The sequence below is a fragment of the Ostrea edulis genome, chromosome 4 (genome assembly GCF_947568905.1).
Source record: "Ostrea edulis chromosome 4, xbOstEdul1.1, whole genome shotgun sequence".
Classification (NCBI taxonomy): Eukaryota; Metazoa; Mollusca; class Bivalvia; order Ostreida; family Ostreidae; genus Ostrea; species Ostrea edulis.
This window is the reverse complement of record NC_079167.1, coordinates 51,333,907-51,355,288: the sequence shown is the minus strand read 5'-3', so window position 1 is coordinate 51,355,288 and position 21,382 is coordinate 51,333,907. Positions and strand designations below refer to the sequence as shown.

Genomic DNA, 21,382 nt, shown 5'->3' with positions numbered 1-21,382 from the left:
AGAAAAAGCGTTGTGAAGAAGTTTCGGAATGTGCCTCTGGATCCAGCGAAATTCAAATACAGCATGGGAATATGTCTTTCAATTTTAAGTTTTGATGCGATATAATAATGGCCAATGGAATTAAAAGATTGTGAATCTTACGAGTTGAAGCAGAGAATTCTACTTAGGGGAAATATTGTTTTTTAAGTGTTTCAGTGTGATGTCTGTGTTGGTTCTCACTTGTAGGGAATTTAAAATTAAATATGTATCTCTTTGACAAACGTATTGTATTTCTCTTATTTTCAGCCTACCTGTAGACATTTAATAAAGTTATTGGGTTTACTTGGCACTGTCCAATAAGTTGACAATTACTGTCCATTATTTTTAAGAACGGACAGTATCTGTCCATTCTTAAAAATAATGGACAGCAATTGTCAACTTATTGGACACCTAGAGGTAACCTTTTCACTACAAGTGGACTTTCTCCTATATAAAAGCCTAAAAAGACAAAGGATTGCGTAACAAAAATGTTTTAAAAGTAGGATCAAGGTCAAAAGATCAAACACCATTGCGTACAAGGTCTCGCCATGAAGAATCTATATTCAAAATATGAAAGCCCCACCTAAAATAGTTCTGGATATATTTAATGTAATGTTTTCTTGAAAGTAGGTAAAACTTCAAGGTCACAAGGTCAAAGATCATGATATGAAATGGTCTTGCAATAAGAAATATTTTATATGCAAGATATGAAAGATCTGCCTTAAATAGTTCAGGACATATTGTATAGGTAAGATTTTTATTAAAAGTTGGTCACAACCAGCTTAAGGTCAGAAGATCAAGCACCATTGTATCACATGAAAAGTATTTCCATAAAAAAATGTATATGAAATATGAAAATCCTAGTTTAAATAGTTCAAAAGATATTTTCAAACATTTTTCCTATACATCATATAACACTTTGATCTTCTATTGTGACCCCAACCTACCCTGGGGACCATGAATTGCACAAACTTGGATCTACTTTTTATCAGGAAGCTTTCCTGTAAATTTTAACTTTTCTGGTCCAGTGGTTATTTAAATGACCCGACCCCATTTTTGCATTTTCGTGATAATATCCCTTTGGAGAGGGGTGTTGCCCTTCATTTGATTAAACTTGAATCCCCTTCAACTAAGAATAATTTTTGCCAAGCTCAATTTTCTTAAAAAGTACATTTGTAGGTCAATTTCAAAGGTCAGGGTCGCAAGGTAAAAAAAAAACTTGGATACCAAAAAAGGTCTTGTCACACGGAATAAAAATATGCCTATCACTCAAACGTTACGAGCAAGGTTCAAGTTTCAGTCAAGATTTGAACAAAATGGATGCACACTGTGTCAGGAAGCTTTCATGTAAATTCAACCTAGTTATTGAGAAGAGTAATTACAATGCGTGTGCATGCACGTGCAGACAAAATGACTATCGTTCTGCACATCTACAAATGCTATACCATCATCCTAGAAGATCATCATGTGATGTCATAGATCTTTATCAAATAAAACTTTGTGCATGATAGAAATTATATCTTTTAGAGAAATTTTATTCACTGGATAAAATAAAAAATCTGATATACTATTGCTAGTGAAAAAGTTTACATTTTCCACGGATAATTTAACAAAAATATAATGCCCAAGGCAATAACTCCTATGCTGGTATTTCCTCTACTGCATTGCTTATTATACAATGATTTCCCTAATATCTATACACTTCAAAGCGCAGACATCTGCCAGGGGCCCGAATGAATGAAAACGTTCTTAAAATTTAATTTTCAGGCCAGGTGCCGGTCTGTGCACAAGAGAGGAACCGAGGTCAACAGTATCCCCAGACTCTCGCTCTTGAGACTTTGTACGAGCGAGAGTCCGGGGAAAGCAAGGTTAGGTCAACAGGGGACGAGAGAGAGAGAGAGAGAGAGAGAGAGAGAGTAAAACGTATAAAGTGAGGACAAACTTCAACCAATAGACAGAAGTTGTGAGGACAAAATTGCACTGTGAGGACCCCCCCCCCCCCTCAATATTACGTTCTCATAAATGACTATGTGACCTACATTACAGCATGTGAAAGATGTAGATACAAAATATTAACTTAGTGAGGACAAGTGGTGTGAGGACATATCTCTACTAATATTCTCTCCTCAAAACCCCTTTTTTCTTTCGTAATTCGAAAGAGAGTATTAGATAAACTGTTATAGGTATCCCTATAGCTATACCTAACATAATACCTTTTTGTATTTAGAATAATATATGTGTGTATTCTCTTCTACACATTGTGAGGACGTATGTGTGGTCGGCGAGAGAGAGAGAGAGAGAGAGAGCGCGCAGGATTCGAGCAATCTGACTAAAGTACAGACTTGTATTATATTAAATATATATATAATTTAGGTCTGTACTTTAGTCAGATTGAGGATCCGAGCAAAACGAGTACGAGTCGCGAGTTTGACGTGTGAAAAACCGCAACGGAATCTGAGACGAAATTTTGCACTACTTTTACACCGATCCGGTGTAACCGCCGGTAGTGAAACAGAGGTAATTCGACCAAAAAAGCATGTCTACAGAACTTCAGGATGGTGATGGCCCTGACAGGAAAAAGGCGAAAACAAATGAATACGTTAAGTTAGTACTATTTTATATTTCGTTTTCTTTAACAAAACTTGATCGATCGCGATCGTGACCTTTAATTTGAATATCTGAGGGTACGCCGGACACTGCCAACGAGGGGCTTGCAGGACCAATCCGGTGTGTATTTAGAAAACCCAACAACGTCAGTGTATGTTGTATTTTAACGTTAATATGAACATTAAGTAACATACACAACCAAAAAAGTTTGTCTTCACCCAAACTGTTTAGAAGCCGAGAGCAAGCCCCAAACTGCCAAACAGGTCTGTACACTGACCTGGCCCGGGCCAAGATCCGTTGATTTTCTCGAACTTGTAACAAAAAAATTTGAAAGAAAAATAATCCTTTAAATATTGAAATATTATTAAGCGATCACTTTGACTATACCGCTACCGTGTTAGAAATAGCCAAGCTATATTATTATTGGATGGAACATGAATCCGTCCATTTTACCTGTACACGTCATCGCGCGTCATTGTCTACAGATTACACCCCAGGAACAAAATATTAGAATGTAAATAAAAGCTGTCCATTTACTTCAAATAAGTTAAACTAGATTTCGAACAGAAATCATCTACAAAACATGCATATCAGCTTGGAAGTGCAAAACACCCCTAAAAAAATGGACTAGTCCATTCTCTCTGGTAGATATATACAGTGGATTATCACTCGGTCACTCTCTTAAGTAGGTCTCTCTGTACAGCAAGCATGTCAAGGTACAAATATATACAAACATATTCTAAAGAAAATAAATAAAAAATTTTTTTAAAGGATGGTAAAAAACTTTAAAAACTATAAAAGTAACATTATGCTCCAATGAACCATTATTTTATTATTTTTTATATTTGGCAATACATGTACACCTGATGTTCCATTTATGGATTAAATTATATTTCATTCATGATAAACATACTATTAGAATATTTCCGATACAAAAATCTAACAACAAGTAAAATGTCATGCTTCAATGCTGATATCTATGGAAAACTAAAGGGGTCAAAATTCTATTGTTATTGTTATTTGAAATTTGTAGCAAGATTGACATGGTTTGATATAATTGTTACTGTTTTCCATAATCAGTTTCTACATATATAAATAATGAAATATGTTAAAAATAAAAAGAATGCAGAGAATTTTAAATGCAATGTATAGCTATATTAATTTGTGCAATTCTGCAGTTGCTGCATTTATATTTGAATACCATAATCATGATAATTTTATCAAGATTGAACTTCTATATTTTTAAAAATGGTCATGATTTGCAAATGTTTGTCAAAACTTGTTTGATGAATTTTACTCTCTTTCGGTAGATTATTCCATATTAAATCATTGTTGATGGAATAAAAATAAGACACAGATCGAGCAACTGGTTAATGGTCCTTGTGTATGAATTATGTCTTGAAGCATCAGAGTGCAATCTATATCTAAAACTATCTAATTATTTTCTTTGTTCTGCAATACAGTTGTCCTATATGCCATCCCCATACTATAGCACTGGATTAATAAAGGAAAGATATACTTCTAATTTAAGTGAAGTCAGAATTTAAGATGTACTTTGGCTTTGTGGGAGGAGAAGAAAGCATCACAAATCTTGCCATAACAATATAGCTGTAAGAGGAATATTTTAATCTGATAAAACCCACTTGATCAGTACACAGAGGGACATGGATATAAGATAATGAACATTGCATTGAGGTGGACAAAATATGGGTCGATCATTTCAAATGAGGCATTGCATGTAAATATTCTGTTGTGTTTGACAATGATTATTAACTGTCTGATGTTTTAAGACCTTTTCACTTTGCTCAGAAAATCTCCCTCAAAATATATTTAAAGAAAGATCATATATTAAGAAAAGTTTTAAAAACCCAATAAATGTTTTAAAGTATCTGAAATGATATGGAAGAGTTTTGATAATGAAAGCAAAAAAGTTTTGCACTTGCTTGGAAATTTTATTTCTGAAAATGGTAAAATAGTATTAATAGTACATGTAGTATTAAAGGAGCAATATTATTAGAATCTACAGCATGACACTGGACACAGGATAACCGGATTATATGTTATACGCTGTACTGTGTATGACAATTTAAAATCCTGTTGTGGTTTTTACTGTGCATTAATCATGTTGATGATTATGAAAATTTCATTTTATTCTGAACTGATGTTTGAAATATACTCTTGTATGTCAATATGCCTTCTGAGGCCTTCCATTGGTCAATAAGATATCTTGTAATAATATAAAAATAGATGACATTGAATGCAGATTTGCAATGATATAATGAAAATAACAATACATGACAAAATGTGTATCACACCCCATATCAACACTTGACCGATATCAACTCTGGGGTCTACGGCCCTCGGGCTGACATACTCGACCAATATCAACTCTGGGGTCCACTCGACCAATATCAACTCTGGGGTCCGCTCAACCAATATAAATTCTGGGGTCCACTTGACCAATATCAACTCTGGGGTCTATGGCCCTCAGGCTGACATTTGAGTCTTGGGTTGATATGGGATGTGATACAGATTTTGCCAGGCATAATTTTTTATTTAAAGTGAAGTGAGGAATTTACTCACTCCACAGAGCTGGATGTGACGGACAAAAAAAAAAGCATTTGTTTTATGTAGATGTAATTGTAAATGTCTAAAAATAAGGCATGGAAAAAAGAAAAGAAAAAAAAAGCATTTGTAGTAGTTAGGGCTATACGCACCGTGGATATCGGCCTGGGTAGATCAGTGGTTAAAGCAACTGACTAGTAATGCATGGGATCCGGGTTCGATTCTCGGTCCAGCAACAGATTTTCTCCTCTCTCCTATACTTCATTTGGTGCCGTTGACCACCCCTGGATTTGCTGGTGAAACTCCTGCCATGGGCGAAAAGAATCTGGGTTGTGTGTCTTTGAGGGTGAAGACAAATTAAGGAGGGAAGAATGTAGTAATTAGGGCTATACAAACCGTGGATATCGGGCCTGGATAGCTCAGCGGTTAGAGCACCTGACTAGTAATGCAGGGGTCCCAGGTTCGATTCCCGGTCCAGCCAAAGATTTTCTCCTCTCTCCTTTAAATACTACACATTATATGTACAGTGCATAACCTTTGTGATGTTCTCAATTAACAAAGGACATGTACTACAGTGTATTGTCCAGCAGTGTGGTGGGTAATGTGTCTGGTACTACATTTTATTGTCCAGCAGTGTGGTGGGTAATATGTCTGGAAGATCACGCTGGTCAGTGATTTTTTAGGTCTGAATATTGGCCCTTTCCCCTTTCAAAAATTACCAATTTTCCCCCAATTTAACTTGCACTTTTCCCAATAATAAAAACTGGTGAAAAATGTATTTCTTTAAAAAAAAAGTTCAATGCGAATAGTTTATGTACGGCATGACAAAGACGCATCAATTTTAGATGATTTAGAAAGAATAGTCGGAAATTTTAAGAGCTTAAAGAAAAGAAAGTTAAATATGTAAAATAAAAGAAGAATGACATCAATTTGTGTTTGATTTCTTGTTTGATATGATATATTTAGCATATTTACAATAATGTCTAGGTTTTCCCAATTTGATCAAACTGTTGATTTTTTTATCCAATTCAATAGCCACAGGACCCTTTTGAAAAATCACTGCTGGTAGCTCTACATAAGTTCACTTCATCCAATGATGTTTGATAGGCTCTCTGTGTCTAGCATCTTATTTTCATAGACTGACAGACATGAAATCCATATTTTTTACAATTTTGTATATAAATAAATCGATGATATACATAAATCTTTAAATCAAAACATAAAATTAAGGACTTTAGTTTTCCATACATGTTATTTTTTATTTTACTGGAAAGTAGCACATTTATTACACATATTTGAATCAATATTTGACTTTCCGACATTGTTAGTGTCAGATGGTGAGGGCCCAGCATATCAAATAACTGTTTACTGATAGATGCCCACTACCCCACTTTGATAAGTATTAGATAGTATAAATATCATCCACTTTCATATTACATTTACCTACCGGTAATCATGCTGCGGTTGAATTCCTTAAACATGCATTTATAATGGTTATTGATTTAATCAAAAATAAATAAAATGCACAATACTCTTTTGATTGAGAGTTAAATTGATATAACCCTTAATAATTATTTTCATATTGCAATACATGTATATGTAATATTAAAATGTTGACATTTTCAACATTTCACACTACTTTTCTTTGACTGAATCCATTTAATCAGCTAACATTGCTGATGTTTATGTGACATTGCTGATGTTTATGTGACATTGCTGATGTTTATGTGACATTGCTGATGTTTGCTAACATTGCTGATGTTTATGTGACATTGCTGATGTTTGCTAACATTGCTGATGTTTATGTGACATTGCTGATGTTTATGTGACATTGCTGATGTTTGCTCATGCTGATGTTTATGTGACTTTGCTACTACAGTGAAACTCCATAATACCAGCCTGCTGTAAAACTGAAGAAAATGGTCACTGAAAATTAACCACTGCATATGAATTATGTCCCTTTTCCAAAATTTGCACTGTTCACTATCATGATTGATGATTATTGACGTGTAAGAAAACTTTCTAATACATGTAATTTTAAAAAATCACCCCAAAACAAATATCCATAAATGTGTAGCGGTCAACCGGGTTCGATCGCCGGTGGCCAGATAGCTCAGTTGGTAGAGCACCCAACTAGAGATTCAAGGGGCCCAGGTTCGAATACCGGTCTGGTCCGTTGCATTTTCTCCCTTTCTGTTACAATTGGTGCCGTAGACCAGCCCCTGGAACTGACAGGTGAAAATGCCTGACAGGAAATAAAGATCCTGGGTTGATGTCTTCAGGTGTGAAGACATCTAAGGAGGGAGGAGTGTAGCAGTCAGCTGGGTTCGATCGCTGGTGTCCAGATAGCTCAGTTGGTAGAGCACCTGACTAGAGATTCAGGGGGCTCGGGTTCGAATCCCGGTCTGGTCTGTTGCATTTTCTCCCTTCCTGTTACAAATGTTACAGCTGATAGTGTATTCAGTGTTATACATTTAAATTTCGGTACACATGTATGAAATGATTTTACTAATTCTATAATTTGCAAACAAATGCAAGCCTACTGTACCTTACTTGTTATGTATGCACAAATCTAGATCATTTAGGGTGGATATTGTTCACTTTGAAATCAGGTAGAAATTAGGAGGCAGTAATTACATGAATTAATGATAAGCTTACTCTAGGTCACTATTTTAACAGTTCTGTAAATTAGGCCTAGATTAGGATTATGACCCCTCCAAAGGAATGCGATATATAATGATCAAAATTGGGAGAAATCAATGTCAATGAAAATCATTTGTTTTGAAGCAATACCGAGTCCCAATTCAATGACACAATGTACTTCATTATACAAATTTAGTGTTTCAATAGACATGATGGAAGTAAAGTTGCTCAATACATTCCCATTCCAAAATCAGCACTGAACCACAGCTATTCAAAGTTCTACTGGTACATCTGAAATTCCATCCATCCTAATAGATGTACTAAATTTATCAAGATTTAACAACTGCATCACCTTCACAAGGAAGTAGCTGTCACTACCATTTGCCTCTAAAAAATTTTTTCCTGTTTTTAGGGAAGGTGTGTTACTTGGATATGGCAACCCTCTGTTAGACATTTCTGTCACTGGAACACAGGAGTTTCTGGAGAAGTAAGCCCCAAATTATTATTAACAAATTATCTGAGTTATAAACTTATATAAACCATTTGTTAAAATGATGATGTGACTGGAGATGGATATGCACTATTATTATTCCTTAAGGTATGGTCTGCAGAGTGATAATGCTATCCTAGCAGAGGAAAAGCACAAACCAATGTAAGTATGATTCTAGACTGTTTTGTAGGAAGTATGATTCTAGACTGTTTTGTAGGAAGTATGATTCTATGATTCTAGACTGTTTTGTAGGAAGTATGATTCTATGATTCTAGAATGTTTTGTAGGAAGTATGATTCTAGACTGTTTTGTAGGAAGTATGATTCTAGACTGTTTTGTAGGAAGTTTGTTCTTTGAATTTCTAATGTATGGGGCTCAAAGAATTGAAACCGTTGTAGGAAGACAATCTTAAAATGTACTTGCAAGGTTTTGCCAGTGGCTGTAATTTTAACTTTAGAATTCTTAAAACCAATCGGCAAATGAGATATTGTACTGAAATTGATGGCTATTTTCTGACCCTGATTATTCTTTTCTATCATCATGGTCATGATCTAAAGTATTGGCCTTCCGAACATCTTCTAGGTCTGTTCTTCTCAGCAAAATCTTGTTCTCGCCATATCTTTCTTTAATACTGTTTCACCTGAGATTCCGGTAGTTGGTATGTAAATGCACTACCATTTGAAGATGTGCCATTTACCATTGTGACCTTCATATGACCTTCATATGATCTTGTATAGTGATCTCATGTTCATATTACTATTGAAATTTAGCAAATCTTTGGCAAAATGTTTTCCTGTCTTTTTAAACTATGATTCTTATCTTTGGCATGTTGATGCGTTACCATATGAAGAGGTGCCATTTACCGTCATGGCCTTCATATGACATTGTATAGTGATATCAAGGTCAAATAAAAATTTCGCAAAATCTTGTCCTTGTTATGTCTGTCTTACTTTTTGATCTATGTTTCTGATATTTAATTAGCATGTAGATGTATTACCGTATGAAGAAGTGCCATTTAGCATCATGACCTTCATATGACATTGTATGGTAATCTCAAGGTCAAATTACTATTAGAATTTAGCACATTTTGTCCTTACCATATCATTAATCCTATTGAATTGTGATATTTGGTATATACAGAAGATGTAGTATCTTTCATTCAGAACACATCTTACACTATTTCGAAAATGAGTCTGATCATATGGATAAAATCATAATGAATACTGGTTTTTTAAAAATGTTTTATGGTCGGAATTTTGACAAATTTTGTCTACCTTATAAAAACACTGTTAAGATCATAGCATGTACATATTTATGAGGCTGTATGACATGAAATAAATTATTTCACCTGTTTTAACCAAAAGTATTGGTTTTAAATTGGTGTTTACAAACTGTCACTAGGCAATTTGTAATGCATATTCAGAGGACAATTCAAGTGACAATCACTTTCAGTTATATACATCATTTACTTTTTGAATAATCTTCTCGCTGTTTTCTGTTTTCAAGTATGTAATATAGGGAAAGTTTATAACTTTAAAATAACTTTAAAATCTAATTCATCTGCTTTAAAATGATTCTGTACAAAAAATAATACATGAACATTGGACCATACAGCTTTAAAGTAAATCATGCATTGTATCTATGCAAAATATTTTTCAGTTTGGTAAAATACCTTATTATCACAAATTATCAGCATGTGGGTTTGCAGGACAACAAGGGAAATTTGTTATTTTAAATATTTTGTTGAGATGCTAAAGGTTCCAGAATTTAATATGGGTACATTTAAGAAATAAATTTCATTTATGAAAAGATGAGGGCATGAACTGAAATGCTTATGCCAGCATACTTCTTGAAGTGAGTTAGCGCTTATAGAAAGCATGCCAATGTGAAGTGTTGCAGTTCAATCCCTCGCATCTTTTAAAAATAAAATTTATTTTGCATGTTTGCATTCTACTATTATTTCTGTCAGATTTCCCAGCAATTGGAATAGATGCATTATATTGATCAAGATTCATGCATGCATTGTTTACAACTGCATCACATTCATGAGAAAATGGCTATTATCACAGTTTGTAAAGATATCAAAGGTAAAAACATAGGGAATGTAATTATATATTAATAAATACATTTAAACAGGTATAAGGACATGGTGGACACTTTTGGGGACAAAGTGGAATATGTGCCTGGTGGTGCTACCCTTAATGCAATTAAAGTGGCCCAGGTAGGTAGTAAGAATAGTTATGTAATGCACGTGTGTGGTTAAGCTGTGACAACTGTGCAGGTATTATATAGTGTAATGATTTACATCAAAAACAGAAAGTGTCACAAAAGCATAATGCAAGGAAATAACATTTCCAAAATAAAGCTCAAGTAACAAATTTATGTAACACATATTAACCAATTGGAAACAAAAAACATGCATGTATTTGAGAATATTAATAATGTGTAATTTGCTATTTTATACCAGTGGTTGTCAGGAGTTCCTGAGGCTACATCGTTCTTTGGGTGTATCAATAAAGATGAGTTTGGTCGTATAATGGAGAACAAAGCAAAAGAAGCAGGAGTGAACACCAAATTCCAGTATACTGATAAAGAACCAACAGGAACCTGTGCTGTCATAGTCACTGGAAGCAACAGGTACTAAAAATGTGAAATAACAGGTACTGAAAATGTGAAAGAACAGGTACTGAAAATGTGAAATAACACGTACTGAAAATGTGAAAGAACAGGTACTGAAAATGTAAAAGAACAGGTACTGAAAATGTGAAAGAACAGGTACTGAAAATGTGAAAGAACAGGCACTGAAAATGTGAAATAACAGGTACTGAAAATGTAAAAGAACAGGTACTGAAAATGTGAAAGAACAGGTACTGAAAATGTGAAAGAACAGGCACTGAAAATGTGAAATAACAGGTACTGAAAATGTAAAAGAACAGGTACTGAAAATGTGAAAGAACAGGTTCCAGAAATTGAATGATAAAATGCTTTCTTGGGTTTGTTGAATTGGAGACGAAGGTCACAAATATTGCATCGTGCATTTTACAATTGAACATTTTTAACTTCCTCTTGATAACTACCATTCCAATTCTTTTCAAATATGGTATGAAGCATCTTTGGGATAAGGGGGACATAAATGTAAATTTCAGGTTTCCTGCACCCATGGGGCTTTAGGAGTGGGGCAAAAAAACTCTCCAAAAATTGACCAATTTTCAAAAAATCTTGTTCTCTAGAGCCACACATGTGCAAGAAAAACTAAATGCATAATGATGTAGAGCAGGAAGACCTCTACCAAAACTGTAAATTTCATGATCCCTGGGGTAGAGGTTCTGATTCCAGGGTGGGGCCAAACTTGTTATATAGAATTTATGTGTTAAAACATTTATCAAACATCTTTAATGCTATTTATACCAAATTGAAACTAAATGGATATTTAGATTATTGTCTCGAAATTTTGGACTGAGGTGTCAAACTTTTTGGGCTTAAAGGTGTGGGCTGAAGCGTCCAACCTTTTAAGCTGAAATGTCTGACTACCGATGAATGGATATTGTGAATTGAAGATATAACACAGTAAATCCCTAGGAATTTGCTGTGACCAAGTTTTACTGTCTTGTCCATGCCTTGTTTCCATTTCAGGTCATTGTGTGCAAATTTAGCAGCGGCCAACTGTTTTACAGAGGAACATTTAGAATCCCCAGAGAACTGGAAACTCGTGGAGAAGGCTCAGTATTATTATATTGCTGTACGTTCTAACTAACAGTAGAGAAGGCTCTTTAGTGAAGCTCCAGATAACTTACAAGAGTGCATTCACAAATGTCTTATAATGGACCCCATAACTACAATGAAACCACAGCAGGAATTTTGCAAGGAAAATTAAAAAAAATGTTTAGTTGTCAGACAGTTTGATTGCTAGGCACCAGATAGCTCAATTGTTAAAGGACATGACTTGTTTTTCTTGATTTTGCAAAAATGATGAGGCTACAACTGTATTAAGTATAAAAAATCAATATATGCACCCAGAGGTACATAAGCCGAGTTGCATGGGATACATTGTAAAGTCAGGAATGATGTGGCATATTTATAATTGTGAAGAACTAATTTCAGTTTTAAACTTTTCAAATTACTGTCCAGAAACCATATTTGTCTGAAGTTTTCAATCTATTTTCGGTCACTGTGACCTTGACCTTTTTTCTCCAAAATCAATAGGGGCCTTGCTTTGCTGGTATCCAACAATATATCCAAGTTTCATTTGATTCAAATTAAAAAATTTCGAGTTATCCTCCGAAAACCAAATTTTTTTGGAATTTTAAATCTATTTTCAGTCACTGTGACCTTGACCTTTGACCCATTTTCTCCAAAATCAATAGGGGTCTTCCTTACCTGGTACATAACAATATTTTTAAGTATCATTTGATTCAGATTTAAACTTTCTGAGTTATCATCCGGAAACCAAATTTTTCTGAAATTTTCATTCTGTATTCGGTCAATGTGACCTTGACCTTTGACCTTTTTTCTCCAAAATCAATGGGGGTCTTCCTTACCTAGTACCCAACAATATATCAAAGTTTCATTTGATTCAGATTTAAACTTTCTGAGTTATCATCCGGAAACCAAATTTTTCTGAAATTTTCATTCTATTTTTGGTAACTATAACCTTGACCTTTGACCATTTTTCTCCAAAATCAATAGGGGTCTTCCTTACCTGGTGCCCAACAATATATCAAAGTTTCATTTGATTAGATTGTAAACTTTTCGAGTTATCGTCCGGAAACCAATTGTTGACGCCCAACCGCCCACCCGCCCGCCCGCCCGCCCGCCCACATCACCAAACCAATAGCCGAGTTGCAACTTCAGTATTTCAAATCTTTGCACAGTGCTATTAATTTCTGAATTTCTGAAACTGGGGACAAATATTCAAACCTATTTTCAACACCATTTGCCCCAGAATGGGAGGTACTTTAGTTCGATCAAATCATGCAGGTGAAACCGATCACAGTGCAATGATAAAATAAAATTACAATGCTCTATAAATAAACAAACATAATGGATACAAGAATGTTTTATTTTTTACAGGGCTTCCCTCTCACTGTTAGTCCCCCATCCATAATGAGAATTGCAAAACATGCTCATGAATCTGGTAAGACATTCACCATGAACCTATCCGCTCCATTTCTCTGTCAGTTCTTCAAGGAACCCATGCTGAAGACTTTGCCGTATGTGGATATTCTGTTTGGAAATGAAACTGTAAGTATGATTCACTATCATTGTGAATGCAGTAGTATTCAGCACCATGCTTTTTAAACTGTAGCATTTACATTTCCAATGTTTTCGCCTTTGATATTGATGATAGGCATTTTCTCATGAATGCACTGCAGTTTTGTAAACGATGCACATATGAATACAGAACACAGAATGGAAAATGATTTTCAGATTGCCCTTTAAAGTTACAAGTAATTGTAAACTGCAATGGTTTCAATACAGAATTCTGAACAAAATTTTGGCTTCAAACTCATACTTATTCAAAATCAAAATTAGAGATGATAAGAATTGTACATTCTGTCAGATAGAAGAAGAAACATATTGAACATTTGTTTTGGGAATGTGATAGTGTTCAGCATTTCTTAAGAGAATTTGAAGTTTGTTTTGAACATAAGACCAATCTTCAAATATCAATAACAAAAAATAATTTTATTTTTGGATTTTTGGATGAAAAGAAAACTATACACTTTGGCTGAAATATTATATCTATACTATGAGATGTAAAGGGAAGACACTGAATGTAAATGTTGTGATATCACTAATGAATACATTTTATGAAACTCGAAGACATATTGCATATAAAAATGGTGAAAAAGATTTGTTTGACACCTGCTGGAACTGCTGGAATCAATTGTTTCATTGAATGTTTGTTTTTTTTCTTTAAAAAAAATAAATTTCAATATATATGTACCTTTAATATTTTAGATAATGACTATGCATCTCTCTCTCTCTCTCTCTCTCTCTCTCTCTCTCTCTCTCTCTCTCTCTCTCTCAAAAGAATATATACATATACCTTTGGTAGCTTCTTATAAACATTTTGTACAAGTTTCTTTGCAGAATGTATGTATATATGTGTATATATATATATATATATATATATAGTGGGATAAATCTCCGATATAATCTTCTAGAGTGCTTGACGTGGCCTCACAGAGCTACATACTCATACTCATAGATCATCAATTTTTATATAATTTATAAATTGTAAATTTCATGATCCGAGGGAGTAAGAGTTTTGGTTCCAGGGTAGGGCCAAAATTATTATTGTCTTTGTCATTTGAAAGACTTCTTTAAGTTTGCTGATATGGTATAAAAACTATATGCATATTTAGGAAAAACAGGAAAGGATGTACCAAAATTGTGAATTTTGCAACCCCAGGGTTTTTAACTTTAGGATGGGTCCAAATTAGTCATTCCGCGTAAATGTTACACATATTATATTATGTAAAGTTTTTCATCAGTATAGGCTTTTTCATAGGCATTAAATTTGAAGAACACATTTGTTTTATAATGTTGCTGAATATTAGAGTTTAGCTTAGATATACAGATCAGGAAATGTTTTTCTAAATTTCATAACCCGTGGGGTTCATGATAACTAATACCCAGGTGACTGATAAGGCCTGTGAGCCTCTTGTTTAAAATATCCATGTGTCTGAGTGAGCGACCACAATACCCTTTCACATAAAACCATTGCCGATCCTGAGGATCAAACTTTGGTCACAGCAGTGGATCGTACAGGATAATATTGTTATTTGAACATATACCTGTAATGCTGATTTAATTTTATTTGTATTAGTATGTCCCATAAGATTTGATGTATATATAACATGAAAGAAGAAAATGCATTGTTCAGGTGTGCAATGTGTCCCGTGGGTGTTATGTTTAGCTTTTTGTATCAAACAAACAGTGGTAACAATAGACCTGTAAATGAATTTCTCTTTTACAGGAGGCAGAGACATTTGCTAAAGAAAACAACTTTGGGGTAAGAGTTGATATAGTATTACTTTATCATTTTCCAAATGACTTATTTTTATGCCCCTCTTTGAAAAAGAGGGGGCATATTGTTTTGCAACTGTCGGTCGGTCTGTAGACCATGTGTTGTCCGCTCAATATCTTGAGAACCATTCACTTGATGATAATGATATTTCATATGTGGGTTAGTTATGAGTAGAAGAGGACCCCTATTGTTTTTCAGGTCAAAAGGTCTAGGGTCAATACACTCTGGACATTTTCAGGTCAAAAGGTCAAGGGTCAATCTACTCTAGACATAGGAATATAATGTACGCTCAATATCTTGAGAACCCTTTGCTTGAAAGACATCAAACTTGGCACACTGGTACATCCTAAAGAGTAGATGACCCCTATTGATTTTGAGGTAATATGGTCAAAGGTCAAGGGTCAAACTGGGCATAGGAATATACTGACCATTCAATGTCTAGAGAACCCTTTGCTTGACAGACATCAAACTTGATACACTGGTACATCTTCAAGAGAAGATGACCCCTATTGATTTTTAGGTCACATGGTCAAAGGTCAAGGGTCAAACTTGACATGGGAATATACTGTCTGCTCCATATCTTGAGAACCCTTTGCTTTGCTTCAGGAGAAGACGACCACTATTGATTTTGAGGTCACATGGTCAAGGGTCACACTAGACAGGAATATACATGTACTGTCCGTTCAATATCTTGAGAATCCTTCGCTTGATAGACATCAAACTTGGTACACTGGTACATCTTCAGGAGTTGATGACCCCTATTTATTTTGAGGTCACATGTTTAAAGGTCAAGGGTCAAACTGGACATAGGAATATACTGTCCGTTCAATATCTTGAGAACCCTTTGCTTGACAGACATCAAACTTGGTACACTGGTACATCTTCAGGAAAAGACGACCCCTATTGATTTTCAGATCACATGGTCAAAGGTCAAGGGTCAAACTGGACAATGGAATATACTGTCTGCTCCATATCTTGAGAACCCTTTGCTTGACAGACATTAAACTTGGTACACTGGTACATCTTCAGGAGTTGATGACCCCTATTGATTTTTAGGTCACATGGTTAATCCACTCTTGACATAGGAAGATATTGTCTGCTCAATATTTTGAATTGATGATACTACTCTCAATTAAATGATGTGTGTGTGTATAACCCTTTTCAATTTTGCACCATGGGGGGCATATGTGTTTTACAAACATCTCTTGTTATCTATAGCATCAGTGCATTACTATTTATGTCTCCCGTCTTACAGGGGAAGACATTGTTTTTGTACTTTCTGTCCATCCGTCCATCTGTCTGTCACAAAATCTTATGAACACTTCTCCTATATGGCTTGTTGGATAGACTTGAAACTTTGTACAATGCTTCATTGCCATTTTTAGATGTGCATATTGTCAGGACAGGAGGATCCAATTATTTTCCTAAAAATAATAGTGGATCTAAGAGGGGTGGAGGATGTGAAATAGCTTGTGAACACTTTTCCTCCTATATAGCTTATCTGATAGGTTTGGAACTTTGTACAATGCTTCGTTGCCATTTGTAGATGTGCATATCGTCGGAACTAATTATTTTCCTTAAAGTTATAGTGGATGTAAGAGGTGTGGAGGATGTAAAATAGCTTGTGAACACTTACTCCAATAACTGTATATGATAGATTTTGAACTTTGTACAATGCCTCATTGCCATTTGTAGATGAGCATATTGTCAGGACAGGAGGATCCAATTATTTTCCTCAAAGTTATTTTGGATCTAAAAGAGGTGGAGGATGTAAAATAGCTTGTGAACACTTCTCCTCCTATATGGCTTATCCGATAGACTTGAAATTTTGTACAATACTTTAATGCCATTTGCAGATTTGCATATTATAGGGACAGGAGGATCCAATTGTTATCCTTAAAGTAATAGTGGATCTGAGAGATGGAGGGTGTAAAATAGTTTTGAACACTTCTATGTGTCTTATCGGAGTTCATAATGTCTATGTTCCTGCTCATGTTTTCTCCTTCATACTATACAGTACATTAAGGGGAAGAGGTTTTATTTGGAGCACTTCTAATTTGGGGAGCTGGGGAGACATTTGTTTTTCATAAAAACGATCTCTAGTTTTTAACTATTGTGGTGCTTACCTATATTTCAGACAACTGATATTGCCGAGATTGCATTAAAAATAGCTGCATTTCCCAAGGAGGACAACAAACCTAGGACTGTCGTTATCACTCAGGGAAGCAATCCAATTGTTGTAGCTAAAGGTCATTATCCTTATTTATTTCCTCGCAAGGTTAAGGTTAGCACAAGAACGACCAACTATACGAACAATTTAAAATAGTAAAATTTTCAGGACAAAAGAAATTTGGACGGAGAAAAGCAAAGTAAAAAGAAATAACTAAAACTACAATACACATGTATGTAGAAAATAATTTTTTTTTTCGTAAGTTTGTTCATTTGTCCTGAAATTGGGATAGGCTATCTGAAATTTTTTCATTATTTGTGCCATTGGTCATTCTAGTGCTGATACCATCAGTGAATTACTATCATTTTACTATTGTTGTGCTTACCTATATTTCAGACAACTGATAATTGCCGATATTGCATTAAAAATAGCTGCATTTCCCACCAGACCCAAATGCTGTTTAAAACTCTTAACATTTTCATCTGTCATTTTTCATTTTCTACAGACAGTCTGTAAACTTTTCACATTTTTAGATGCTTGAGTTTACTCAGGTGACCTATTGCAATCGGTTGTCGTCTGTTGTCGTGCGTCGTCTGTCATGCGTTAACAATTGAACACTTTTAACTTTTTCTTGATAACTACATGTCCAGTTCTTTTCAAATTTGGTATGAAGCATCTTTGGGACAAGGGGGACTTAAATTGTAAATTTCAGGTCTCCAGCACCCCTGGGACCTTAAGGGCAGGGCAAAAACTGCCCAAAATTGACCAATTTTCAAAAATCTTCTTCTCAAGAACCACACATGTGTAAGAAAAACTAAATGCATGGCAAAGAAGGCCAGGAAGGCCTCTACCAAAATTGTAAATTTCATGATCGCCAGGGTAGGGGTTCTGACCTCAGGGTGGGGCCAAACTTGGTATATAGTGTTTCTGTGTAAAACACTTCAATAACATCTTCTTTAGTGCTGTTGATACTATATTGAAACTAAATAGATATTTAGAAAGAGCAGGTAGTCCTTTACCGAAATGGTAAATTTGATGATCCCAGGGGTAGGGGTTTTGGTATCAGGGTGGGGCCAAAATGGTCAGTTATTAAATCTGTGAACAATAGACATTTTTAACTTGATAACCATCATTCCAATTCTTTTCATATTTGGTTTAAAGCATCTTTGGAACAAGGGGGACATAAATTTTAAATTTCAAGATTCCTGCACCTCTGGAGCCTTAGGGGAGGGGCAAAAACTGCCCAAAATAGACCAATTTTCAGAAATCTTCTTCTCAAGAACCACACACATGTAAGAAAAACTAAATGCATAGTGATGTAAGACAGGAAAGCCTCTACTAATATTGTAAATTTTATGATCGCCGAGGTAGGGGTTCTGACCCTAGGGTGGGGCCAAACTTGTTATATAGTGTTTCTGTGTAAAACACTTAAATAACATCTTCTTTAGTGCTATTGATACTAAATTGAAACTAAATGGATAGAGCAGGAAGTCTTTTACCAAAATTGTAAATTTGATGATCCCCAGAGTAAGGGTTCTGACCCCAGGATGGAGCCAAACTTAGTATACAGTATTTATGTGCAAGTTTGCTGATACTGTATAAAATCTAAATGCATACTTAGGAATAGCAGAAAAGGATGTACAAAAAATGGTGAATTTCAATCAAAACCCAGGGTTTAGAATGAGTCCAAATTAGTCATATCTTTTGATGTTTTAATGTTAATACACCTAGTATTATTTAAAGCCTTTCATCATTGTATGCACTTTTGAAGGCAGTGAAGTTTTAAGAACACATCTTGTTTTATACTGTTGCTGAACATTAGAATTTATCTTAATAGATATTCAGAACAGGAATTTTTTTTCAAGATTTCATAGCCCATGGAAGTAGTGATACTTTTTCACTAGTATTCAGGTGACCGATAAGGCCTCTGGGCCTCTTGTTGACTTCTCCAGAACCACTGGGCCAATTTCAATCAAACTTATTACAAATCATCCTTGGGATCAGTGGATTCATCTTTGTTCAAATGATGGGCCATGCTATCTTCAAAGGGGAGGGAAAAAAAGGCAAAAATAAATTGAAGTCATTTAAATATCTACTTACCCCGGTAAGAACCACTTGGCCAGTCATATTAATATGCTAGCATCCCCAGGTAGTGCAGATGTTTTTGGTTGTTTTTTTTTTTTAATTGTGACCCCTTGAAGTAGGGTAGGGCCACCTTTAGGTATCAAAGTTTTACATGCAGATATATAGTAAACATTTTTAAAAATCTTTTTCTCGAGAACAGGGTCATGATTTGTCATATTGATATGCAAGCATCCCCAAGTAGTGAAGATTTAAATTGTAGTCTCTAAGGTAAGGGTGGGGCCACAATTGGGGGTATCAAAGTTTTATGTAAGAATATCTAGGGAAACATCTTTAAAAATCTTTACATTAATGATAGCAGGACCATAATTAGTCATATTGATATGCAAGCATCTTCAAATTGTTCAAATTCAAGTTTGTTCAATTCAGAGGTCCAGGGGTAGAGTGGGGCCACAATAGAAATAGGAATAAACAGGAAATCAATTAAAACAAATTCTTGTAAAGAGTAGCAGGGCCACACTAAATCACATCAAAATTCAAATGTTCCTAAATTGTGTGGATTCATGTTTGTTTTATCAAATTAATAACCCTAGGGTTAGTTTGGATCAACATAATGCATGTATATAGGAAAGAAAATCGTTTAAAAGGTCTTTTCTAGAACAGCAAGGTCACGTTCACCACATTAATGTTGAGGCATTCCCATGTTGTATGAATTCAAGTTCAGTTATGTGGTGACCCTTTGGGGCTAGGTTGGGGCCTCAATATGCGGTAAAAATTATTCTGTCACTGACCATAGTAATGGAAATGCAAATGGTCAAAGAAAGTCTATAGACCGTAATGGCAGTTGTTCAGTTTTGTATATTATGATATCGGTGTTGCATTTGAGGGTCTCTTATTTTTACAGATGGTAAAACTACAGAATATCCTGTGATTCCTATCGCTGACAAAGACATTGTAGATACCAATGGAGCAGGAGATGCTTTTGTTGGAGGTAAGTGTTAAATTGTTCGATCAAAGAATCACCCCAAAGATTACTTCAGAATCAGTGACTTGTCTTGGAATTATTCTGTAAATCTGCTAACTGGTATCATGTCCTATCCTCAGTTAATAACCATGGCCGATTTTTTTTCTACTTATCAATCATGAGCATTACAATTACTTTCCTTAGCAAATGGATAACAATATTTTTTTATTTCAAGATTTCCAAATTGTAATTAGATTTTTTGATTGACTGTTTCTAATCCACAAGTTATATATATATATAAATGTTGTATTGGCTAGTTTGCCCACAGGTGATGAAATCAACTGTGGGTATTTAACGATGATCATATCCAAGATGAAATTCCTTGAAAAGGTACCCCCCAAAAATTTGAATATTTGTAATATTATACATGAACAGGTTTCTTAGCTCAGCTGATACAAGGCAAGTCTATAGAGGAGTGCATACGATGTGCAAACTATGCAGCTAATATCATCATTCAACGTTCAGGGTGCACCTACCCAGAAAAACATAGTTTCCAGTGAAAAGGTTCAGGAATTACAACAGTACCTCATAGGAATGACAGCGATTCTGAGGTAACATTGTACTTCAGAGAGGTTTCAGAGACATGGTTGTGCTCGGACTCTGTGATGATTAACTACAGGGTCTCTTGATCTGAAATTACGATTGTATGACAGACAGGATGTACATTCCTCAACAATGTGGTAACTCTAGCTTCCAGAAATCATTACCTGGATTTTGTTTTCATCATAACCTTGAAAAATATTTACTAAC

At 34.9% G+C, this 21,382-nt stretch overlaps 1 protein-coding gene across 2 annotated transcripts in view; it reads left to right on the top strand.

Moving 5' to 3' along the window:
* Positions 1–2,454: 2,454 nt before the first annotated feature.
* The window catches only part of LOC125670436 (uncharacterized), a 19,025-nt gene continuing 97 nt past the window's right edge, over positions 2,455–21,382 (top strand). Inside the window, exons 1-11 of one of the 2 annotated variants that reach the window (XM_048905609.2) lie at positions 2,455–2,622; positions 8,246–8,320; positions 8,432–8,485; positions 10,460–10,544; positions 10,791–10,960; positions 11,957–12,062; positions 13,394–13,564; positions 15,306–15,341; positions 17,494–17,605; positions 20,513–20,599; positions 21,008–21,382. The exon at positions 21,008–21,382 is cut by the window's right edge and continues 97 nt beyond it. In XM_048905609.2, coding sequence (XP_048761566.1) covers positions 2,555–2,622; positions 8,246–8,320; positions 8,432–8,485; positions 10,460–10,544; positions 10,791–10,960; positions 11,957–12,062; positions 13,394–13,564; positions 15,306–15,341; positions 17,494–17,605; positions 20,513–20,599; positions 21,008–21,132 — 1,089 coding nt within the window. In that variant the 5' untranslated portion in view covers positions 2,455–2,554 and the 3' untranslated portion in view covers positions 21,133–21,382. Of the gene's footprint in view, positions 2,623–3,302; positions 3,342–8,245; positions 8,321–8,431; positions 8,486–10,459; positions 10,545–10,790; positions 10,961–11,956; positions 12,063–13,393; positions 13,565–15,305; positions 15,342–17,493; positions 17,606–20,512; positions 20,600–21,007 lie in introns of those variants that run through there. The other variant, XM_048905610.2, reaches the window with a different exon arrangement.